A 25,526-nucleotide genomic window follows, 5' to 3' on the forward strand; every position below is an offset into this window, starting at 1 on the left:
TTTTGGTTTGGGTTGTTTGCTTTTCTGATATTGAGCTACATGAGCTGCCTGTATATTTTGGAGATTAATCCTTTGTCAGTTGCTTCGTTTGCAAATATTTTCTCCCATTCTGAGGGTTGTCTTTTCATCTTGTTTATGGTTTCCTTTGCTGTGCAAAAGCATTTAAGTTTCATTAGGTCCCATTTGTTTATTTTTGGTTTTATTTCCATTTGTCTAGGAGGTGGGTCAAAAAGAATCTTGCTGTGATTAATATCATAGAGTGTTCTATGTTTTCCTCCAAGAGTTTTTAAAATATCTGGCCTTACATTCAGGTCTTTAATCCATTTTGAGTTTATTTTTGGTTATGGTGTTAGGGAGTTTTCTAATTTCATTCTTAAACATGTAGCTGTCCAGTTTTCCCAGCACCACTTATTGAAGAGGCTGTCTTTTCTCCACTGTATACTCTTGCTTCCTTTATCAAAAATAAGGTGACCATATCTGCATGGGTTTATCTCTGGACTTTCTATCCTGTTCCATCGATCTATATTTCTGTTTTTGTGCCAGGACCATACAGTCTTGATTAGTGAAGCTTTGTAGTATAGTCTAAAGTCAAGAAGCCTGATTCCTCCAGCTCCGTTTTTCTTTCTCAAGATTGCTTTGGCTATTTGGGTTCTTTTGTGTTTCCAAACAAATTGTGCAATTTTTTGTTCTAGTTCTGTGAAAAATGCCATTGGTAGTTTGATAGGGACTGCACTGAATCGGAGATTGCTTTGGCTATTTGGGTGCTTTTGTGTTTCCAAACAAATTGTGCAATTTTTTGTTCTAGTGAAAAATGCCATTGGTAGTTTGATAGGGACTGCACTGAATTGGAGATTGCTTTGGGTAGTATAGGCATTTTCACAATCTTGATTCTTCCAAACCAAGAACATGGTATATCTCTGCATCTGTTTGTATCATCTTTAATTTCTTGCATCAGTGTCTTAGGGTTTTCTGCATGCAGGTCTTTGGTCTCCTTTGGTAGGTTTATTCCTATTTATTTTATTCTCATGTTCCAATGGTAAATGGGAGTGTTTCCTTGATTTCTCTTTCAGGTTTTTCATCATTAGTATATAGGTATGCAAGAGATTCCTGTGCATTAATTTTGTATCCTGCTACTTTACCAAATTCATTGATTAGCTGTAGTAGTTTTCTGGTAGCATCTTTAGGATTCTCTGTGTATAGTATCATGTCATCTGCAAACAGTGACAGCTTTACTTCTTCTTTTCAAATTTGGATTCCTTTTATTTCTTTTTCTTCTGTGATTGCTGTGGCTAAAACTTCCAAAACTATGTTGAATAACATTGGTGAGAGTGGGCAACCTTGTCTTGTTCCTGATCGTAGAGGAAATGGTTTGTTTTTCACCATTGAGAATGATGTAGGCTGTGGGTTTGTCATATATGGCCTTTATTATGTTCAGGTAAGTTACCTCTGTGCCTACTTTCTGGAGGGCTTTTATCAATGGGTGTTGAATTTTGTCGAAAAATTTTTCTGCATCTATCGAGGTGATCATATGGTTTTTCCCCTTAAGTTTGTTAATATGCTGTAGCACATTGATTTGCGTGTATTGAAGAATCCTTGCATTCCTGGAATAAACTCCACTTGTTCATGGTGTATGATCCTTTTAATGTGCTGTTAGATTCTGCTTGCTAGTATTTTGTTGCGGATTTTTGCATCTATGTTCATCAGAGATACTGGCCTGTAGTTTTCTTTCTTTGTGACATCTTTGTCTGGTTTTAGTATCAGCGTGATGCTGGCCCCATAGAATGAGTTTGGGAGTGTTCCTCCCTCTGCTATATTTTGGGAGAGTTTGAGAAGGATAGGTGTTAGCTCTTCTCTACATGTTTGATGGAATTCGCCTGTAAAGCCATCTGGCCCTGGGCTTTTTTTTGTTGTTGGAAGAGTTTTAATCACAGTTTCAATTTCAGTGCTTGTGATTGGTCTGTTTATATTTTCTAGTTCTTCCTGGTTCAGTCTCAGAAGGTTGTGCTTTTCTAAGAATTTGTCCACTTCTTCCAGGTTGTCCATTTTATTGGCATATAGTTGCTTGTAGTAATCCCTCATGATTCTTTGTATTTCTGCAGGGTCAGTTGTTACTTCACCTTTTTCATATCTAATTCTATTGATTTGAGTCTTCTCCCTTTTTTGCTTGATGAGTCTGGGTAGTAGTTTATCAATTTTGTTTACCTTCTCAAAGAACCAGCTTTTAGTTCTATTGATCTTTGCTATTGTTTCCTTCATTTCTTTTCATTTATTTCTGATCTGCTCTTTATGATTTCTTTCCTTCTGCTAACTTTGGGTTTTTTTGTTCTTCTTTCTCTAATTGCTTTAGGTGCAAAGTTAGGTTGTTTATTTGAGATTTTTCTTGTTTTTTGAGGCAGGATTGTTTTGCTCTAAACTCCCCTCTTAGAACTGCATTTGCTGCATCCCATAGGTTTTGGGTCATAGTGTTTTCACTGTATTTGTTTCTATTTATTTTTTTGATTTTCTCTTTGATTTCTTCAGTGATCTCCTGGTTATTTAGTAGCATAAGAATTCTTTAGCCTCCATGTGTTTGTATTTTTTACAGTTTTTTTCCTGTAATTGATATCTAGTCTCATAGCATTGTGGTCGGAAAAGATACTTGATACGATTACGATTTTCTTAAATTTACCAAGGCTTGATTTGTGACCCAAGATATGATCTATCCTAGAGAATGTGCCATGAGTACTTGAAAAGAAAGTGTATTCTGTTGTTTTTGGATGCAACGTCCCATAAATATCAATTAAGTCCATCTTGTTTAATGTGTCATTTAAAGCTTGTGTTTCCTTATTTTCATTTTGGATGATCTGTCCATCCATGAATGTGGGGTGTTACAGTTCCCTACTATGATTGTGTTACTGTCGATTTCCCCTTTTATGGCTGTTAGCATTTGCCTTATGTATTGAGGTGCTCCTATTTTGGATGCATAAATATTTATAGTTGTTATATCTTCTTCTTGGAATGATCCCTTGATCATTATGTACTGTCCTTTTTTTCTCTTGTCATAGTCTTTATTTTAAAGCCTATTTTGTCTGATATGAGAATTGCTACTCCACTTTCTTTTGATTTCCATTTGCATGGAGTATCTTTTCCCATCCCCTCACTTTCAGTCTGTATGTGTCCCTAGGTCTGAAGTGGTCTCTTGTAGACAGCATATATACGAGTCTTGTTTTTGTATCCATTCAGTCATTCTGTGTCTTTTGGTTGGAGCATTTAATCCATTTACCTTTAAGGTAATTATTGATATGTATGTTCCTATTACCATTTTCTTAATTGTTTGGGATTTGTTTTTGTAGATCTTTTCCTTCTCTTGTGTTTCCTGCCTAGAGAAGTTCCTTTAGCATTTGTTGTAAAGCTGGTTTGGTGGTACTGAATTCTCTTAACCTTTGCTTATCTGTAAAGGTTTTAATGTCTCTGTCGAATCTGAATGAGATCCTTGCTGGGTAGAGTAATCTTGGTTGTAGGTTTTTCCCTTTCATTACTTTAAATATGTCCTGCCTCTCACTTACGGCTTGCGGAGTTTCTGCCGAAAGATCAGCTGTTAACCTTATGGGGATTCCATTGTATGTTATTTGTTTCTTTTTCCTTTCTGCTTTTAACATTTTTTCTTTGTATTTAATTTCTGATAGTTTGATTAATATGTGTCTTGGCATGTTTCTTTTGGATCTATCCTGTGTGGGACTCTCTGCACTTCCTGGACTTGATTGACTATTTCCTTTCCCATGTTAGGAAAGTTTTCAACTGTAATCTCTTCAAATATTTTCTCAGACCCTCTCTTTTTCTCTTTTTCTTCTAGGACCTCTATAATTTGAATGTTGGTGTGTTTAACGTTGCCCCAGAGGTCTCTGAGACTGTCCTCAATTCTCTTCGTTCTTTTTTCTTTATTCGATGCTGAGTTTCTAACCATTTCCTATCCCTTCAGCTGTTCTTCACATAACATGGTCTCTAGCTGCTTTGCCATCATGGGGTTGTACTACTCCAATTAAGCATCGTTGTCTTAAAATGTGGCACTGAAGTACAACACATTTGTGATAGTTATTTTATGTGTCAATTTGGCTGGGCCATGGTGCCTGGATATGTAGCCAAACATTCTGGATATTTCTGTGAGGGTGCTTTGGGATGAAATTAACATTTAAGTTGGTGGATTTTTGAGTAAAACAGAATGCCCTCCATAATGTGGGTGGGCCTCATCCAATCAGCTGAAGGCCAGACTAACACTGTAGACTGACCTCCCTCAAGCAAGAGAGAATTCTGCCAGCAGAGACTTCTGCCTTCAGACTTGAACTACAGCATCAGCTCTCCTGCCAGCCCACCCTGCATATTTTGGACTTGTCAGACGCCATAATCACATAAGCCAATTCCTTAAAATAAATCACTTTCTATATATATACACACATCCTACTGTTTCTGTTTCTCTGGAGAACCCTGACTAATATAACACGCATGCAGATATTTGTCCTATATGCACAGAATACTGCAGAGCGATTATTCCTAGTCACACCTCAGAGAGGGCAGTCCTTAATCACAGATACAATGAAATCAACAAAGATTAATACAAGAAAAAAGACAATAACCAAATGTAAACCAGGGAGAAGAAAAATATAAAGGGAGGAAGAAAGAAAATTACATTTGCTTTTTTAGTTATCACACCAAGTAACTCATAATTGAGCAAAAGGAGAAAAGAACTCCTTTGAAGTTTTTTTAAAAAATGAACCCATCTGCTTCTGGAGTATCCAGTTACCATGCTCCCTTCACCCGTCCAGAAAACACTTTTATTCCATGTTGAACCAATAATATGAACCACTTTTTTGGAATACCACCTTTTGTCTTTTGCTATAATTTCCAGATGACATGTTTTGCTTGCCGTAACTACCTCCCAAGGCAAAAGGTGGTCCCATGGCCCAGAATTGGAAATTATTTCCAGGTCCCCTTCAGCAACCTGGTTAATTTAGCCTTGCTCAGCCATATATGTGACATATATGACAAACTATGTCTCATCCCTTACTCTGAGTGTGATATCTGCATGTAAATATTTGTATATTGTCATTCATTCATATGTGCCAGGCACTGAGCTAGCTATTGAGTACACAGTCATGAACAAGATAGATATGGCCCTGTCCTCATGGACTTATATTTTAGTGGGTAAGACAAATAATCGGTAAGAAAATAAACTATGATAACTGTTATGATGGAAATAAATGGAGTGCTGTGAGACAGAAGAGGTCTCCTTCAAACTAAGACCTGAATATTTAAAAAAACAAAATAAAGAAAATTTAGGGAAAAGCATTTCAAAAACAGCAAGTACAAAAGCTCTGAACTGGGAAAAACTTGGGAGTGTTTAGAAAATATCAGAAAATCCATGTGGTTGAATCCCAATGATGATAGAAAGGATTGAAAATGAGGTAGGATACGTAGGCAGAGACCAGATCATAAAGGGTTTCATAGTGAAATTTATTAGGGCAATGGAACACTCCTGAACTTGGAAACCAGATTACTTTCTCAAAAAGTGAAACCAGGAAGAATCAAAGCACAATGAACAAGAATCACCACCTGTGGAAGTGGTTACAAGCAGAAAAGAAAGTGTGTGTATGGCTGGCAAATTTGAAAAATATACAATTTCAGAGAGACTACAGTATAGACATAGAGAACAATGAGTAGAATATGATTATAACTTAAACTGAAACATAATCAATGATACTGAACCCTGCCTGAAGGAGTAATCTGCTAACAAGTCTGAGATATTCCTTAAAGGTACCTCTCCAGCCATGGCAGGGCAGGGAGAAATGGGGGAGGTGTTAATAGATTGCTCAATATCTTCCTGTCAATTGTTCCAACAAAGATAGTTCTGTTGTTACCTGTTTTGTACATTGGGCTTCCATTTCAAAAAAGGTTAAAAAAAATCTTTGAAAACTGCTTCAAAAACAGAAACTATAATTACATATATATAATGACATATATGGAGAATATAACTAATAGATATTATATATATGGAGACTATAACTATAAATATGTATATATATATATATGAGGCAAGAAGAGAGAGAGAGAGAGGGAGAGAAAGACAGGGAGAGAAGGAGAGAGGAAGAGGGTGGGGGAGAGAGAAAGAGGAAGAGACAGAGGGGGTTCCTAGGTGAGCAGAGTATCAGACAGCCTTAGCAGAAATACTCATATAGAGGAAATAAATGCATAAGACTACATAGTTTGATGGGATTAGTCATTAACATCACCCAACAGCCTGCTTTTGCTCTGATTCCAGGCTCACAAACAAACTTCTACTGACAAGAGCTGGCTTCTCATGGGAGAATATATTGATACTCCATGACTTTCTGGTGCACATGACATTAAACATCATCAATGAGGTTTCTAAATCAGTGTCTAATTAATTTCTGCACTTGAAAAACAGGATCCCCCAGTGCAATGACTACCTCATGGAACTGTCACACTCAGGTTTCCTGAGAGTGACCAACCAATGTCTGTGACTTCTGTGGCTGGTCTCTTTTCTATCCACAACCAATTGGAACTAGAGAATCTCATCCATTTAAAGGGACGATCCACAGTAGGAACCCACACTTACCAGCAATGCAATACGATAGGAAAAGAACTTCCTACCTTCTTCATAGAAAAAGAAGCATAGTGGCTTAAAGACAGATATGCAGTTTTAGCACTTGGACTGTTTTTATCACAGACAGAGAATGTTAAAGGTTAGATCTGAAAGTTCATTGTGTCCAACCCCTGAGTTTTAAAGGTGACAAGAGAGGCTTGGGAGATTAGATGGTCTGCTCCCAAAATACAACCAGGACTCCTGGGCTAAACTGTTCCCCCTATGATAACTCCCTACATCGTGGTAATAGTTGCTCACACTCTTAATCTTCTTGCAGCCAAGAATTCGTATTCTCATTCTATGCAATCATGGGTAAACTTTAAAAAGAAATTATGTTTTCCAAGAAATCAAAGATAGCCTTCTATAAAACTTTTTCCTTTCCATTAAGAGCAATAGGTATTTAGTTAACTCCAGCCTATATGGCAGCCAAAACTTTTATAATGAAAGTCATAATACCTTTCTGCTTAAAACCCTGAAACAACTCCTATTCCACAAAGAGTAAAAGCCAGTTCTTCCAATAGCCTACAAATCCTGCACCTCCATTCTCACCCTGTTCCTGCCACACTGTCTTCCTTGCTGTTCCCAATATACCAAGTACTCACCTGCCTTAGGACCTCTGTGCTGGCTGTTCCCTCTGCCTGGAACATTTTTCTCCCAAATAAGCTGAATGACTAATTCCTTCATCTCCTTCAAGTCTTTGCTCAGATGTCATCTTCTCAATGAGACCTGCACTGACCATTCTATTTAAAAGTACTACACCCAACCCTCTTCACTTCCAATGCCCCTAACCCTGACTTTCTTCTTTTTCTATAGGATTTAACACCGTCTAACATTTACTTATTATGTTTATTGCTCATTGTCTGTCTCTTTCCACCAGAATGTAAGCTCCATGAAGGCAGGAATCTTGGTGTATTTTTCCACTATTATATCCCTAACATTTGAAAGAGTGCCTAACTCTCAACAAATATTTGCTGGATGAATTAATTAATTCATTCAATTAATTGCATTTGGAAATTTGACCACTTTATGTCTACCAATAATAAAATGTCATATCTAAAGTGAGTAGGATCAAAGTTGAATCTTTACCCAGATAGGCTGGCTCTTCCAATGGATTCCATTAAGGAGGGAAATATACTAACGCAATAATACATTTCTAGTCTCTGAAATTCTTCTTTGTTGTTGCCATCAATAAAATGAAAAGGAGTTACTGTTCAATAATTAAAAGATGATCACAACAAGGATTTACTGTATAGCACATGGAACTATATTCAATATCTTGTAAAAACCTATAATGGAAAAGAATCTCAAGCTGTACACCTGAAACTAACACAATATTGTAAATCAACTATAGTTTAATAAATAAAATAAATTTTTTAAAAAAGATGATCAGGGAATTCCCTGGAGGTCCAGTGGTTAGGACTCTGCACTCTCCCTGCCAAGGACACGGGTTCAGTCCCTGGTCGGGGACCTAAAATCCCACAAGCTGCTCAGTGGGGCCAAAAAGAAAAAAATTAATAAAAAGATGATCAACTACTCTTTTTCAAAGAAACACCCAAATGCATTAAAAATGAGTATCAAACCAACCCAGAATGTATTGACAAGGAATACTATTTATTTAGCATCAATTAAGCTGTCAATTTTTCTTGGTTATAACCTTGACATGTTCTCTTGCACAGTATTCTGAGAAACTGCCACAAAATGAGAATCTAAGAAGTGTGTGTGTGTGTGCACGTATCTTTATAAGCAGTCATGACAAAGTACCTGAGAGTAAGCATACTGACCTATCTATTCCATGCAAGTATTCTACACATCTTTCAACTGGTTTGTTTTTTCAACAATCATGATGGATTTTTTCTTAAATATCCTCATTCTATTTCCAAGTCCTTTTTGTAAATAAACATGGATAAATAGCTGGCTGAGAATAGCAATGCAGGTGGCCACTGTGTATGGTCAAGCACTGCATGCACATCTCTGCAAGTGCCATGTGTATTGTACATGGATTATGATGTAAATGCATCAGTACCACCACCACCACCCTTCCCTGGAGTTGTGCAGTATTGACCCATGGGTCTGTTCAATCTAACCAGCCCAGACTGGAACTAAAACCAATGATCTTTCCTCTTGGAAAAAGTAATTCAAAATGACTGAGCTAATCAATCCTAGACAATGATATATGAGCTGATTTACATTAAAATAATATCCTCAAAACATTTACCAGTAATTAAAAAATGGAGAAGGTGTTAAGAGACACAACTATCTTAAAATGACTTTATATGATAGGTCACAGTTTCCCATCCCTGAATCTTTGTTTAATTGGCAGTTGGTTTTCTGGTAAAGGGTAGAAAATCTGATACACATAATGATCTTAGAGCACACTCAAGTGGATAAATACTAGACTAGCAATGTTTTTCTTAAAGAGATGTCTTGGTCTGTGATAGAAAAAAATGAAAAGAGAAGGTGGTGGAAACAAAGATTACTGAATGAATGAAGATGTACCAGCCCTCATCACAAGGGCTTGTAGTTTAAATTATTTCTTTAATAACGAGGATGGATTTTTGGCTGGTCTAGCCATACTTTCCATTTAGTCTTCTTCACTCTTTCTTGAGTCAATTTAGGGGGACTTTGAATAGAAGTTTGGGATTTTTTTGGGAGAGGGTGTTTAGTTTTGGTTTTTTTTTGGCTGTGCCACAAGGCATGTAGGATCTTAGTTCCCTGACCAGGGATCAAACCCGTGTCCTCTGCACTGGAAGCTCAGAGTCTTACCACTGGACTGCCAGGGAAGTCCCTCGAATAGAACTTTGAATAGAACAAAGCTACCTTATACGGTAACAAAGCTGTAATCTAAACCTCTTGCACCTCATACTTATGAATGAAACCAAGTGGCCTCGTTATAGGAAAAATACCTGAAACGACACACTTAAACAACCAAAATGTCCGTAACTAAAATATCCCTACCTAACTCAATTTCAATCTTGCAGTCTCCAGAAAGCATTTTGCTTTTTCATATCTCTACTCCTCTAATCCTATTGCTCCCTCATCCTGAAGTGCACATACTTGCCTCCTCCTCTTCTCTCTTACCTTCATCAGTTCCCACTACTTCATCTCCCAGAAAAAAAAGGGGGAACTAAGCAGACACATAGCAGGTATCCACAACAGTAGTACTTACCACTGTGCCATATTTGTTTCTTCTTATGTCTACTCCTCCATTGAACTGTGTGCCAGCCAAGAACCAGGGTTTTTTTGTTTTGTTTTGTTCTGTTTATCTTTATATCTCCAGGGCCTAGAGAGCATTTGTTAAAAGATGTACATATATGTTTATTTAGAAATGGAATTTGACATCACAGTAAAAATAGGCCCAGGGTGAAGACACCAAAGATATGATTGTCTTGAATGCCCTGCCCTCTCTTACCTCCCATATATTCACTTAATCACTCGTACTGCTTAATGTGGAAAAATTACTTGGAAAATATTTTTTAAATACTTTTAACAGTCAAACCAGTAACCAAAAAACTTAAATCAAGAAGTGAAAATAAAAGTGTCTTCTTTCTATGTCCACCTTGAGAAGCTCCATCTGTGGGACTGGTTTCTCCAAGATAAGAAGCAAAACTAGTTCCTCACTTTCTCTCCTCACTCCCTCCAGTCCTACCTCAAAGATCCCATACCCTGTCCCCTTTAAAGTCAAAGGTACCTATCCCAGCAGAAAATGAATTCAAATACACCTGTAATTGTAAACCAAAATAGTGTGAAGGCATTCACTATACTTTGGCTGGGTGGGGAGACAACGAAAGGCAAACTAATCTCCCCAAATATGCAAAGCTGCAGAAGGTGACAGAATAACTGCTATTTATTTTTGTTCAAGAGGACTAGGCTAAACTACACAACTTAAGTAATACAGACTTTAATATATTGTAATAAAACAAAGCCACATTATTTCAATATTAAAGTTTGACCTTCTATATGATAAAAATACTTCCTCCAGCAACTCTGTCAGTGAAGATCCATTCCGTCGTAGGTTGAAATTCAAACTAGCCTTTTGCCAGCTGGTGATATTGAGCAAATATATTGAGAGTCTCTGGGCCTGTTTCCTCAATCTCCAAAATGAGAGTACGATGAGGTACAGTGGTTAGGTTCCCAAGTCAGTAAGTAAGGTGGGGGGGGAGGGGGGAAGCCTGTCACAATTACCTCTGAAAAATCACTTTAATTACCCCTAAGTATAGCATATTGACTTTAGTGTACCCACTATACAGTAAACCTTATGGGCACTAAATTTTGAGAAACCACTTAAACTGAAGAAATAAAAAAGAATGTATATATGCGTACATGTAGGCATTAAGGCCATTCTGGTTTTAACTCTAAAAGCACTAATAGTGAACAGGGTATGGCTAGAGAACACAGCTCCAGAGTTTAGTAAATGTTAGTGTCCTGCCTTTCTTCTGCCCTTAACCTATCAGGAAATCTCCCAGATCAGTCGTTTTAACGTGATTATGCCTGAGGCGCAGGTAATGACTTATGCAGCGAATACTTCGAGGGAAGAAACTTTGTAACCCGTTTGGAGTTCTCCTCCTAACACTCGCACTTTGAAGTGCCTCGCTAAATAAGAGGATGAATTATTATCTACCACAGATTAGAGCTCGGGCCATTTCAATGTACTAATACCTCGGAAATTTTACAAAGCAAACTTGCTACACACATCACTACCTCAAATCCGCAGTCTTCCCTTAGCTCCAGAAAAGCTTGGCCCAATACTTTCGGCTTCCGTAACCTCGCTCAATTTCGCGAGACTAAGGCTGAGCTCCGCGAGACTAAGGCTGAGCTCCGCGGCACTGCCGCTGGCGGCGGCTCCAGAACACTTCCGGGAGGCTCCTGTGGGGAAGTGTCTGGGTGTCTGCTTCCGGCGGCTTCCTGGCTGCTTCCTCAGCCTCCCGGACCATCGGGCTGAAGTAGTGGGCACGGGACGGGGGGCTGGCAACCCCCGGTCGTTGGGCCCGTCAGTCTCTAGCCATGGACCGGGACCTTATGCGGCAGTCACTGAATTTCCACGGGCCGTCATTGCTCTCCCTGCTCAGGAGCGAACAGCAGGACAATCCGCACTTCCGGAGCCTCCTGGGGTCGGTGGTCGAGCCTGCCCGGGGCCCGGCGCCCCAGCAGCAGTTACAGGGCAGGTAATGGGACGGCGGCGCCGCTGCGAGACGGGGGAGGGGAGGCAGCTGCGGGCTCCACTACCGCAGTCGGGCGGCTGAGTCCTGAAGGAGCAGAGCCGAGGCCGTGAGCACGTGAGAACTGCGGCGCTAGTTCCGAGGGCAGGATGGAGGAGGGTGCCCACTCCTGGTGTGAGGGCAATGCAGGATGCGGGCTGAACTTTTTAAATCTGGTACTGCACTACCAGAGGCGCGGATTCTTTAGCTAAAATCCCTTGGGCTTGTGTATCTGCCGCGGCTGTCTCTTTTTAAGTTTCCGCGCCCTCCACCTACAGACCGGCGAATGAGGGAATCCTTGGTTAAAACTTTTTTTCGGAGGATGTACGACCAAGAGCTTAGGACGGACCCGATTGGGCGATGAAAAAGCCCTGAGCAGAAGCTTGGACTTACTAAAAGGTTTTGCAGGTAAACCAGTTTTCATAAATTTTGTTTCTTTTTAAGAAAAGAGAAGAAAGTTGAAAACATTGAAATACAAAAATTCATTTCCAAAAAAGCGGATCTGCTTTTTGCAGTTTCCTGGAAATCAGATGCACCTACAACTTCTGAAGTTAATGAAGACGATGAAGGTGAGTTTAATCTTAAAGTCGTTTGATTGCGGTTTGGTTTAACAGCACTTCAGATGAACACAAAACTATTGTTAGTAATTTTGTTAATTATTTTTTCAGAGCGTTATGCAGTCATGCCACCTTTAGAGCAATTCATGGAGATACCTAGTATGGACCGGAGAGAGCTCTTTTTTCGAGATATTGAGCGTGGTGATATAGTGATTGGAAGAATTAGTTCCATTCGGGAATTTGGGTTTTTCATGGTGTTGATTTGTTTAGGCAGTGGCATTATGAGAGATATATCCCACTTAGAAATCACAGTAAGTTATTCACTTTTCAGTTATTTGATTGTTTCTGTTTTGGATAAAATGTCATCTCAATGCAAAACTTATGTCTTTGCATCCAGTTGTAATTAAGTGTACCCTACAGACCTAGTTTTGAGAATTAATTAATTAAGTAAATAAGTATTAAGTAAAAAGTATAAATATAAAGCACCTTTTCTTTTTAAAAAATAATCAGCAGTAATAGAGTTACTTACAGTTTCCGGCACCATTTCTAGTTTTGGGGGGTTTTGCTCCCTTTGGGTGGCAGGGGTGGGGTCCTTTTTTAAACACTCAAAGAGATATCAGTGGAGATGGTGAGATTGATTAGTAGACTGGGGTTATTTCTTCTAGTTGAACATGTCTTTAATTATTTAGTATTAGATACTTGTATGTGGATAATTTAGAAACAAATTCTTATTTATTCAATATGCATTTACAATAATTAAATTAAGTGGTTTGTACATTATAATAAGATGCTTTGCCCAAGGTGAATAGACCTAAATTTGAAATAGTATGTCACTTTAATTTAAAAGGTTAGATATTTACTGTGTGTTAAGGCAGGTAGAAAGGGAAGAAGGTATCACAAACTGGATAACAGACCTAAACTTTGAAGAATTCACATTTCATTTTCTTTGGAACACAGAGGCGCGGATTCTTTAGCTAAAATCCCTTGGACTTGTGTATCAGCCGCGGCTGTCCCTTTTTAAGTTTCTGCGCCCTCCACCTACAGACAGGGGAATGAGGGAATCCTTGGTTAAAACTTTTTTTTGGAGGATGTACGGCCAAGAGCTTAGGACAGACCCGATTGGGCAATGAAGCCGGTCTACTTTCTGGACAAGCTTTTAGTTTTATATTTAACAAGCACAAAATAATTTTTTGTTTCATCATCCATACTTATATGTGGTTTCTAAAACTAATTGCAAATTTCATGAGATTTTAGTTTTTGACCTGAACCAGAAAACTTGTTTTATTATGTTTAGGCACAGAAATTATTAAAGTCCTTATTTAAATTTAGACTCTAGGGTGCTAGTTGTTTTCTTAATGTTCCTGTCAGCTATTAGCTGTTTATACTGAACAGCTAGAATAAAAGAAGACACTTCTCACCAAAGAATAGAATGTCTGGTGTTTTACAATACTTCTCATTGCAGGCTCTATGTCCACTAAGAGACGTGCCTTCTCTCAGTAACCATGGGGATCCTTTATCATATTACCAAACTGGTGACATTGTTCGAGGTAATCAGTTTCATCATATTAATAAAAAAGTAACGGTTGTCATATTTATGTTAGTTTGCATTGCCTTGTTAATCAACTCAATTTTCTTATTTTTTAAGCTGGAATCAAGGATATTGACAGATATCATGAAAAGCTTGCTGTATCTCTATATAGCTCATCTCTTCCACCACACCTATCTGGTATTAAATTAGGTGTAATTAGTTCCGAAGAACTTCCTTTGTACTACAGGTAATTTATCCACATTGTCTCAACAAGTTAATTGGAAAACAATTTCTTTGCTAAAAAATAGCAAATTTTGCCCAACTTCTAACAAAGTAGAATTGTAGTTTCTCTTATTTCAAAATATGCTAATTTTATTTTTATAACTCTTAAATTTCTTCAAACTTGGCAAAAGGAACCAAGTCATTATTGCCACACCTTCATGTACAAAAATGGTTTGAGTATTTAAATCCCATGTGATAATGTTATTTCCTTAATTAAAATGGGACATGCTAATCATGTTAATCATTTTTATATTTTTGTTGTGACTTTTTTTTTTTTTTTAAGGAGAAGCGTTGAACTAAATAGCAATTCTTCAGACTCCTATGAGAATATCATGCAGAGTTCTTTGGGATTTGTTAATCCAGGAGTAGTTGAATTCCTTTTAGGAAAACTAGGAATAGATGAATCTAATCCACCATCTTTAATGCGAGGCTTGCAAAGGTATAGTAAATCAGATTATTATATTAAGTGGTGAGGTCAGTGGTGCTGAAGTCAAAAGCTGCATAACTGAAGAAAATACTCAATTATCCTAAGCTTGCTGCCAATGTTTGAATGAACTAGGTGATCCCCTCTTTTTGGAATGGAGTCTTTTATCAGTGATTGATGTGTGCCATGTGACCAGATAGATGCAGAAAAAGATGCAGAAAAAAATAATATTTAACAATAATAGTCATTCCTGAGAGTTCAAGAATTTTGCTTTGTAAATAAAATACAAATTGCTTGCTTGGGATTCAGTTTTTATCTGTCAGGTGGAGAGATATAGTTACCCTAAAAAGTATTTACAGTTTGACTTTTATTTTCTTTAATAGCAAAAATTTCTCTGAAGACGATTTTGCTTCTGCATTAAGAAAGAAGCAGTCTGCATCTTGGGCTTTAAAATGGTATGAAGACTGTCTTTCAACACTTACATTAGTCTAAAAGTTAGGTTAAGGCAAGCATGCTTATGTCATCTTTAAGACCAAATTTGTTTATAAATGAATTTAAATGATACCTTTTTGACATTAGCTTTTTTAAAGGTGTAAATGGTGTTATGTTGTAAACTTTAAAGATTTAAGTTTTAGCCAATATTTTTAATTTTTTTAAAAAGGAATTAGTATATCGATATCTGGATTTCATAAGTATTTGTTATGAAATTATCCAAAGACAATACTTCTTAGTTATATTGAGAATATCAAAGACTAAATATTAACCAAATTTGATTTGCTTTAAAATTTTATTCGTGCTGACATTTTGTTTGGATATTCTGTGAAATATTTGTTATGTATGCTTTACAAACACCTTTTTAGTGTGAAGATTGGAGTTGATTATTTTAAGGTTGGACGCCATGTGGATGCTATGAATGAATACAATAAGGCTCTGGAAATAGATAAACAAAATGTGGAAGCTTTGGTAGCTCGTGGAGCATTGTAAGTGGATAATGGGTTTTAAGGAATATTTACAAGGTAAATGTGTATAAGATTTATGAATAGCTCACAAAATAAATTCCTCTAATTTTGTCTCATATCTATAGATATGCAACAAAAGGAAGTCTGAACAAAGCAATAGAAGATTTTGAGCTTGCATTGGAAAACTGTCCAACTCACAGGAATGCAAGAAAATACCTCTGCCAGACCCTTGTAGAAAGAGGAGGGCAGTAAGTGTCAGATTTTGTTAAACAGCAGAGATCTAATATTCAACCAGCTACGATAAAATCTTGAACTTAACATAAGGAAATAACATCTCTAACTCAGTTCAGACACTCTTAGTTTCAATTTTGGTTGAAAATGTTTTTTAAATATAGTCCTCTATACATTTTCTAGTCCTTTTTTTCCTTATTACTTAGGTTCTTTAAGATTGGAGATATTTTAGTGTCTTGACTTCAGTTTTCTGAATATTTTCATTACACAGAAATATAAATGTAAAGATACAAGAAATTAGGTAAATATTCTTTTCCTGGACATACACTAGAAGTTTTTGTTTAATAGACAGAAATTTCTAATTCATTTCATCATTTTAGTAATTATAATGCCAGAAATATAAGTTGAGAACTCTATAGTTAATTGTGAATTAGATTTCACTATTGTATTCAGCTTATTGCTCTACTTTGTCCAGTGAAATCCACAAAACTTAGATTAAATGAAGAGCAAAACATTAAGAACAAACCCTATAACCTATCTTACTGTCCTGAGATACTGGCATAATACTTGGCATAGTAGTTTTATCATAAATATTTAATGACTAATAGACTAGTCTAATTTATAAAATATTTTGAAGAAACATAATATAAATATAAATAATTTGCTAACAGTCTGCTTTAATAATTAAAGACCAGTTTATGATTAATAGCATTTTTTTGCTGTTAATTTTTTAAATAGAATCATCTCTTTTCTGTTTCATGAATTTGCCTGATCATTCCAGTTTGTATGATCATTCCAGAACTCCATATAAATGAAATTTTGTAATATTTGTTTTTAACTGATAACGAACTTCTAGTTGGACCCAAGTGTTTGGAGCAGCTTTTTACTTTCTCACTAGGTACATAAGCTAGTACCTACTTAAATGTGGTTGTCTCATTTTTCACATATTGGTGATTTTTAGCTCAGTGAATGACAACACCATCTATTCCATCATCCAGGCCAAAAATGTTGATCGTCTTTCGTCCCTTACTCCCCTCATCCAGTCTGACACGAGTGATTCCATTGAACCCACTGGGTTTTAAATTTGTTTTATAGTAATTACTTGTTCCTACTTTCCAAAACCTGAAAATATTTTGCAAAACCCTTTCACTGCTGTGTATCTAAACTTTCTAATTCTCATTTTTCACAACATAGACTTGTGAACATCATCTAATAATTATCCTGTCTACAGGCTGGTTGTGATATACACGTATGCCTTGGTATTTCCAACTTTAGCAGTGAATTTTCTGGGAAAATTTTTCTGTAGAAAGGAAAATTCTTCATAAATTACTAGGAAAAGCCAGCCTATATAATTCTGTACTAAAGCTCAAGATCATAATAAATTTACAGAGGATATCAGTTGATCATGTGTTTTCACGTATTATACTAAAATGCCAATGCTTGACCTACAGTATGGCTTTAGTTATCAGTAATAGATTCCTATTCGTATTTTTGTTTGTTTAATTAAGATATAATTAACACATAACTTTATATTAGTTTCAGGTTATGTGCATTAATGTGATTAGATATATGTAAATATCGTGAAGTATTTACCACAGTAAGTCTGGTTAACTTCCATCATCATACATAGTTAAATTTTTTTTTTTGTGATGAGAACTTTAAGATGTACTCTCTTTGCAACTTTCAAATATACAATATAGTATTAACTATAATCACCATGATGTACATTACATCCCCAGGACTTTATCTTATAACTGGAAGTTTATAAGATAAACCACTTTCACCTACTTTGCCCCCACCCCCCCACCCCCACGTCTGGCAACCACCAATCTGTTCTCTGTATCTTTGAGTTCAGTTTTTCTGATTTGTTTTATGTGGTTTTATATTGTCTTTTTACCAAAAAAAAAACAGCTGTAAAAGCACAATATTTAAGTGTTGTTCAATTTGAAAATAATTTGCTGGGCTTCCCTGGTGGCTCGGTGATTAAGAATCCGCCTGCCAATGCAGGGGACATGGGTTCAAGCCCTGGTCCAGGAAGATCCCACATGCCGCGGAGCAACTAAGCCCGTGCGCCACAACTACTGAGCCTGCACTCTAGAGCCTGCGAGCCTAGAGCCCGTGCTCTGCAACAACAGAAGCCACCGCGATGAGAAGCCTGCGCACCGCAACAAAGAGTAGCCCCTGCAACTAGAGAAAGCCCGACACAGCAATGAAGACCCAACACAGTCAAAAGTAAAATAAATAAATTAATTTATTTAAAAAAAGAAAATAATTTGCTGAACGTGGGTTTTCCCCTAATAAATTCTCTCATATACGCCTCTGCCCTATATGCATATTTGAGGACTTCTAATTTTTACCCAAAAAAAGCTAAATTTTCCTTTCTGATTTAGGTTAGAAGAAGAAGAAAAGTTTTTAAATGCTGAAAGTTACTATAAGAAAGCTTTGGCTTTGGATGAAACTTTTAAAGATGCAGAGGATGCTTTGCAGAAGCTTCATAAATATATGCAGGTGATTCTTTATTTCCTCTTAGAAATATTAATGAGATTTGAAATTAATGCCAAAACTTAACTTTTTTCTAGGGAAAACTATTCTAGATCATTTAATTAAGGCATTATGAAAAGTTTTTTAGATAATAGCTTTTCTTAATTGGGTTTGACATTGCTTCATAGTTTTGTTAATACTCAAAAGTAAAAATAGCCCTGTGAGAAGATTCCCATTGCCTAAATTTGGTATGTGGATTTGAGAACTGTCCTTGTAGTGAGCTTTCCTGGTGGTTACAGAATTCAGTATTGTTACTGTAATTGAGCCAATTTTAAAAAACCTTTTTGAGAAATATTTTAAACTGTCTTTTCCTGTAATACTGATGATGATGTTTTCTCATGCATTTTCTTCTGAATTGGACCATTGCTGCTGTGTCTGTGACATCTGGTGCTGCTCATCCCCATCCTCAAACTGGAAAATGATTTCTTATATAATCATGCATCCAACTGGGCTGTGCTATTTTTTAAATGGTTTGTATTTGAACATGGTGATTTCCCCCTCAATTCATCTTAATGGAATTTCTTTATTTGAATTTTATTTATAAAATTTGTGTCCTGTTTAAATTTTTAATGTTTTTTAATAATTTTTCATGTATTTTATTTTTTCCCTTTCTTGCACTCTGGGTCATGGGTTTCGATGCAATGGCTTCCCCTTTTTTCATGGAATACCAACTGCAATTGGTCCTCAATACTGTTCTGGCTGTTCCAATGATTAATGCCAAACACCTGTGTGATTAATTTTTATATGTTAAAAATATTTGTTTAATGCTGGATATATGGTGATTTGGGTATACCACATTTGGTTTCTGGTTGGGGGGTTGGTCTTTTGAAAACTGGGTTTTATATGTTCTGCTATTTTTAACGTGTGGTTTTTTCCGATATCTGGGTTGTAAAAGAAATCTTTGGAATTAAGAGAAAAACAAGCTGAAAAGGAAGAAAAGCAGAAAACAAGGAAAATAGAAACAAGTGCAGAAAAGTTACGTAAGCTTTTAAAAGAGGAGAAAAGGTAAACTATGATATTCAGTATTCTTAAACTTAAAGCAAGTACTGAGTTGAACCAAAGTGCCATATGGGAGGTAAAGTAAGTAAAACATAAAAGTGTTTCAAGTTGTAATCAATGATTCTTAGCAAGTATGTATACCATAAATTTTTCTATAAAAGAGATAAAGCAAAGTGGAATGGAAGGCTAGAATTCTGCAAAAAAAAAAGAAAAATTTAATCTTAGAATTAAAATATGTAAGTCATTTTAATTATCTGTATTTTAGGGAGAAATTTTTTAGAACTAGAGCAGTAATTTTCAACTGGGAGCGGTTTTGTCCCCCAGAGGACATTTTTGGTTGTCATAACTGGTAGAGTACTGTTGGCATCTAGAGGATAGAGGTCAGGGATGCTGCTAAACTTTCTACAATGATGTAGGATTCCCCCACCACCACCCTACCCTCCCAGCAAAGAATTATTTGGCCAAAAATGTTAATAGTACTGAGGTGGAAAAACTATTAACTAGAGGTAGCCAAATATAAAACCTCAATTCTCTCCTTTATGTATTCATATGGTCTTAAATTTTTAAGGTAATATGGGAAATGTCACTGTGTCTTTCAGAAATGATGGATTTGCTTACAGTGACAACTGTCTACACAAGTATTTTTTTCCAAAAGTCATGACATGGTAAAATTGGATCTTGTGGTAGCTAGGATTATTATTATAATTCCTTATCTAAGCCACAACTTTTATGAAAATCTTTAGAATAAAATAGAACTAAAATCTTTATGGATAATTAAACACTTTTATACTCAACATATCTGATGAGTTAACTACATTTTTTTAGGCTAAAGAAAAAAAGAAGAAAATCAACTTCTTCCTCTTCAAGTGTTTCTTCTGCTGATGAATCAGTTTCTTCTTCTTCATCCTCTTCCTCTTCTGGTCACAAAAGGCATAAGAAACATAAGAGGAATCGCTCAGAGTCTTCTCGAAGTTCCAAAAGGCATTCAGCTAAGGCATCCTCAAATCAGGTAGATCAGAATAAGAAAGATGAGTGCTTCCCAGTTCCAGCCAATACTTCAGCATCTTTTCTTAACCAAAAACAAGAAGTGGAAAAACTACTGGAAAAGCAGGATAGGTTACCATATCAAAAGAAACAGGTAAAAGAAAAAGATAGATGCCCTCTTTCTTCATCTTCAGTTGAAATTCCGGATGATTTTGGAGGTAGGTCTGAAGATCCAAGAGATTTTTATAATAGCTATAAAACTCAGACAGGTAGTAGCAAAACAGAAAAGCCACATAAATCAGAAAGACATTTTTCCAGTAGAAGAGATTCCTCAGATTCCTTCTATAGGAATTCAGAGGACAAGATAAAAATTTATGGTTATAGAAAATTTGAGAAAGATACAGAAGGAAGAAAAGAACATTATAGAAGGTGGGAGCCAGGTCCCATGAGATATTCCACTTCACCAGCAAGCTCAGACTACTCTTGGAAGTCAGTTGAAAAATATAAAAAATACACTTATTCTGGATCACGTGATTTCAGTAGACGTGAGCAAAGATATCAATTAAATAAAAATCAAGGAGAATATGAAAGAGAGGGTAATTATGAGGAGGATATTAAAACAGAGGTTCCAGAAGAGGGACTGAGTAGCAAAGAGCATTCAGAAAGTGGAGTTAAAAAAAATTTACCTCAAAATTTACTCAATATATTTAATCAGATAGCTGCATTTGAGAAAGAAAAAGGAAATAAGCCAAAAAATTAATATGCCAAGGGGATCAGCACCATTAACACTAAAGGCTTTTAATAAAAGGTTTTGGTCTTTTAGTAATAACAGTCCAGTGCAGAAATATCTGCTCCTGCAGTTATTTTATTTGTAGAGACTACAGAAATCAAGTGCTTTTTATAGCGATCCTCAAAGTATTTGTTTCAGTTGTAGGTCCCCTTTTCATAGCTTGATTTTTTTCAGGCTTTTCTTGTGTATGTTTATGTACAGTTATTTCTTACTCTGATGATTTAAACTTCTTCACCTGAAGATAACACTCTCAAAGTATTGTTTCTTCATTGTATTATGGTGTGTGAGAATTTCTTGGGTCCACCTTATCCTGCTGTTTGAGAGAATATTAAATTTGTGCAGTGAACACTTGGATCGTTTTTATGAAAACTTATTTCATTCTCTCCTCTGTTAAATTAAAAGCTCTTGACTTTTGAAACAAATATATTTGAATGTTTCATAAGTACCATTTTATATTCATTTTTAAATATTAAGTTTTTTGCATAACTTTTATCTTAAAATGGTAGATTATCTGTCTTGTCTAATTGACCTCTAAACCCTGATTTAATTAAAATGGTTTATGTATCAGCTGTTTAACAGGTACCTTAGGAATAAAGCCATGAAAGTTGACTAGGGGCCCATTTTACTTACTTCTCGTTTTCTCCCCCCTTCTTGCTAGCAATATAGCACTAAGAAATTTCTTTAAATATTGGCAAGACCTTAAGAGACTACATTCCAGGCAAAAATAGATCAGAGTAGGAAAGAGTTCTTTTAGCAAAAACAGCAGTGGCAAGTGAAACACACTATAAATCTGGTCTTCCACTACGGGAAAGGAAGTTAGGAAACTGTCCTAGTATTGCAAATGTCCAGTTGGGAAGGCACTGGGCCTGTTTCTGAATAGCCTAGAGCTGGCCTGCATTTCTGCTTTTCTTCCTTAACACCTCTCCTCTGATACCTCCTTTCTTAGAGTCTGAATAAATGACGAGGCTGACAGAGCCTGGGCTTAGAATAAATTTCAGCAACTAGAGCTGAAGAAGGAATGGACTTGGATCATAAGGATCCTCCTCGAATTATTGAAAACAGTATAAATAGGGATAGAGATAGATATAAATAGAAGTCATAGGTGTTTATAATGGGCTTTAGAATCTTTCCAACTCATGATGACACTGGATGGGTGGGTTGGAGGGTAGTGAGTATCCATCTACAAAGGTCTAAGTGACAGAGAATGATAGAGGAAGAAGACAGTCCTTGTTCTGTCTTGGAGTTTCTGCCAACAGTAAAATACCAAAAGTTAGTATAACTGGATGTGTACTATTTGTGACCTTCAGACTTCAGTGATGGGAGCCTAATGAAAAAGCTAAAATTTGTTTTGCAATGGAACAGAAAAAGAAACTCTGGTCAAAAACAATAGGTAATGGCAGTAGAAATCAGTCAGTCACTTGGGCATTAGTCTTTGCACCAAGAAATTTATCTGAAAAGAGTCCCTAGTTCTTTCTGTGTATTAATAGTTCTGGTATCATCCCTATGTAATCCTACATAGTGGTGTTTTTAGAGTGGAAACTCTTTTGACATACTACGCCTTGACCTTTAGGAATTGCTAGCACAGCTTCAGGATTTTACACACACTTTATTTAATAAAATCTCTTTGAGCATCACTATCAACCAGCATTGTCATTTTCCAAAGCGTTTTTATGGCTTAATGTTACATTCAGTTACAAAAAATTAGGTTAGTATCTTATACAACAGCCTGCCTGAATTTAGAAATTCCATTTTCCCCAAAGCTTCTTTCCTGGGATATATTAAGCAGATTATATAAGACAATTTATAAGGATATATTCAGGAAACCCATCACAGAAAAAAAATATATTATTGGAGATTTACTTGTGAAGAATCCCTAGTGGTATCTTCAGCACTTTTTTTCCCTGAACATTATATGTCTATAGTTTGTACGTACCCAGGCAGTATCTTGGTTTGCATAAGTAGATGACTTTCTAACACAGCAGGTGAATGTTAGGATAACTCTAGATTTGGAGATAATAGGGTTGATCCCTTGTTTCACCATTTAACATTATTACACTGAACTTGGAACTATTACTTTATTTAAGAGTTAAATGTAGACTTGCATGCTGGCTTGAGAACCTAACCATTCCACAAATACTGTGCTAGGCTTTGGTTGGTGACTCAATAATAGGTAGAAGTTACTGTGCAATTCCGATGTATCAGGCCCTGTGCACTTTGTATATATTATCTGATTATTTCAATAAACTTTTGATATAGATAACTCTTACTGTCTTTATATTACAAATGAGGAAAAAAGCATAAAGTAACTTTCCCAAGGTCAGAGAACTAGTAAGATACAATTCCTGCCTTCATAGAATACAGTGTTTAATATTTCAACTTCCAAGTAATTTACAAAGTAAAAAAGGGCAGAGAATAAGAACTCTGAACATTTGAAGTGACCATAAGATCAATCAGTTTTTAGATCTTATAAATCTCACTTAGCAGAACAGTGTTTTATGAAACAATATTCAGCTTTTTACCCATCTTATTCATTGGACTTGGCTATGCCTTTTGCTGGCTATTACTAAAAATGATAATAAAATATTCTAGTGATCAGGAGAAACCACTACTGCCTTTCAGAAGGAATTGCAAGTGACAGTTCTAAACAATGACAATTGTCTGTATAACAAATATTTTTTTCCAAGGTTTGAAGGAGACAATACTCATTTAGGTTCATAGATCCTGATAAATTTATTTGAAAACCAGTTTTATAACATCATAGTCATACTTCAGGAGTTCAAACTGTTGGGCACATGTTATGATAAAGTATTGACTGAAATAACATTCTTAATCTGGTAGTCTACCTTCACTGCAAATTTATGGAATTCCTATTGCAAATCTAATTACGCTTAGCTTTCTTTAAATTGTTTATTAAATCAAGGAAATCTTGAAAACACATTCTTGGTTGTATCTTGAGAGCAAAATCTTTAATGTGTTTGACTTCTTTCAAGATCAGAATGGACTACTTCCTAGAAATTTAAGCTGCACTTTTATTGATACAGTGGTTCTCTTTCCTATCAGTTGTTTTCTTGGTGGGGGGAGGGGAGAGGTAATGCCATTTTTTGACTAAAAATTTTTTAATTATACTAAAGGAAGAAGCTAACAGTTTTCTTCCCCCAAAGTCTGGGAAGTATGTTTCTTTTAATAAAACCTAAATTCAGGATCTTCCAGGGTAAAAGAGATATAACAAACAAAATAACAGTGGAAAATATCATAACCCTATGCTTGTATAACACATATCCTTGTTAAGAATCTGTTCTTACTGCTTTCCTTCTATGTGAAAAAAAATAGTAGGCAAAAAGCTAAGAAAATTAAACATTTCTTTGGCTTATTTGGACCCAAATAGCTTGACTTTTTTTTTAACAGTTTTTATATTTTCCACTGGATAAAACTTTTGTTTGGTCATATTGTATTTCTAACACTATTTCAGTAGGCCTGTATATCAGTATAAGGCACCCAAAAGCATAGAGTGGGATATACTATTTTTAAATTATGAGATTTTTGGTTTTGTGTTTACAATTTGTTCAAAAGAGAGATTAAAATGTTTATTTGCTGCTCTTTTTGCTTTTACCATTACTGGAGCCACTGCTAGCACTAGGTGGTCTAGAAGTGCTGCCAGTTAGTGAAGAGGCTGGGAAGTTCAGCTCTAATACTTTAATTGAAGTCTGAGAAGCAGAAGTACTTGTACTCTTAGATGACCTAGAATAAAACCAGAATTACTGTAACTTAATTCAAAGTTTTTATTTTAGTAGAGACCCCCTCATTAATGGCAAAAGATGCCATAATCCCACAAGTAATTAAAGAGATCAAAAAAGATATACTATTATTTGTGCTAATAATTTTAAAAGCATCACCATTAGTAATATCAAGAAATTAGTTTAGAAAGGAAAAGCTGATAAAGTTTCAAACCAGTAGAAAAATAGTTCAACAAATATATTTCTATTGATACATGAAAAATGTTTTCAACTATAACCAATTTAGAGATAAAATCATTAGGTATTAAAAGTTTGCAAAAATCATTAAACAAAAGGTAACAAAAACAGGCATGGGAAGTTGGGTGCTGGCAAGAGTAATTAATATGATAGGTTATATAATTTAAACCAAAAAGAAAGTGAAGGGCCTATTGACAGGATAAAGTGGTAGTAACTATCCATACAACTGTAAATACTAAGATTTTTAAATATATATTTTTATGAAAGTACTGGGATGTTCAAGTGGCTGCTCACCGTGTTTACATAGAAAGTGTTTTTGTTTTGTTTTACTTAAGCACTGTCTTAGGAAATCCTTTCATGACATCTCTTCGCAGAGTAATGAAAAGTAATATGGCTGCTGTGTTGACAAAATGTCTACTTGATGATAG

At 35.9% G+C, this 25,526-nt stretch overlaps 2 protein-coding genes and 1 long non-coding RNA gene across 15 annotated transcripts in view; 1 reads left to right on the plus strand and 2 right to left on the minus strand.

Annotated features, from left to right (window-relative positions):
- The window catches only part of LOC137224941 (uncharacterized), a 367,121-nt gene extending 355,638 nt beyond the window's left edge, over positions 1-11,483 (minus strand). For 5 of the 9 annotated variants that reach the window (XR_010943583.1, XR_010943581.1, XR_010943577.1 and 2 more), the window contains exons 1-2: positions 11,336-11,477; positions 9,804-9,917 (exon numbers count right to left, since the gene is read on the minus strand). This is a non-coding gene — a long non-coding RNA (uncharacterized lncRNA). Of the gene's footprint in view, positions 1-9,803; positions 9,918-11,335 lie in introns of all 9 variants that reach the window. The other 4 variants (XR_010943584.1, XR_010943580.1, XR_010943579.1 and 1 more) reach the window with 4 other exon arrangements.
- Positions 11,460-25,526, plus strand: part of TTC14 (tetratricopeptide repeat domain 14) — a 32,996-nt gene continuing 18,929 nt past the window's right edge. Inside the window, exons 1-13 of one of the 5 annotated variants that reach the window (XM_067738141.1) lie at positions 11,657-11,799; positions 12,111-12,240; positions 12,348-12,401; positions 12,501-12,700; positions 13,852-13,936; positions 14,035-14,164; positions 14,483-14,638; positions 15,007-15,078; positions 15,484-15,603; positions 15,708-15,830; positions 18,204-18,321; positions 19,250-19,359; positions 20,179-21,479. In XM_067738141.1, the coding sequence (XP_067594242.1) occupies positions 12,515-12,700; positions 13,852-13,936; positions 14,035-14,164; positions 14,483-14,638; positions 15,007-15,078; positions 15,484-15,603; positions 15,708-15,830; positions 18,204-18,321; positions 19,250-19,359; positions 20,179-21,097 (2,019 nt within the window). In that variant the 5' untranslated portion in view covers positions 11,657-11,799; positions 12,111-12,240; positions 12,348-12,401; positions 12,501-12,514 and the 3' untranslated portion in view covers positions 21,098-21,479. Of the gene's footprint in view, positions 11,800-12,110; positions 12,241-12,276; positions 12,402-12,500; positions 12,701-13,851; positions 13,937-14,034; positions 14,165-14,482; positions 14,639-15,006; positions 15,079-15,483; positions 15,604-15,707; positions 15,831-18,203; positions 18,825-19,249; positions 19,368-20,178; positions 21,480-25,526 lie in introns of those variants that run through there. The other 4 variants (XM_067738142.1, XM_067738138.1, XR_010943575.1 and 1 more) reach the window with 4 other exon arrangements.
- Positions 23,504-25,526, minus strand: part of CCDC39 (coiled-coil domain 39 molecular ruler complex subunit) — a 47,095-nt gene continuing 45,072 nt past the window's right edge. The window contains exon 20 of the mRNA XM_067738143.1: positions 23,504-24,865. Coding sequence (XP_067594244.1) covers positions 24,712-24,865 — 154 coding nt within the window. The 3' untranslated portion in view covers positions 23,504-24,711. The remainder of the gene's footprint in view (positions 24,866-25,526) is intronic.

This window comes from Pseudorca crassidens, chromosome 5 (assembly GCF_039906515.1).
Source record: "Pseudorca crassidens isolate mPseCra1 chromosome 5, mPseCra1.hap1, whole genome shotgun sequence".
Lineage (NCBI taxonomy): Eukaryota > Metazoa > Chordata > Mammalia > Artiodactyla > Delphinidae > Pseudorca > Pseudorca crassidens.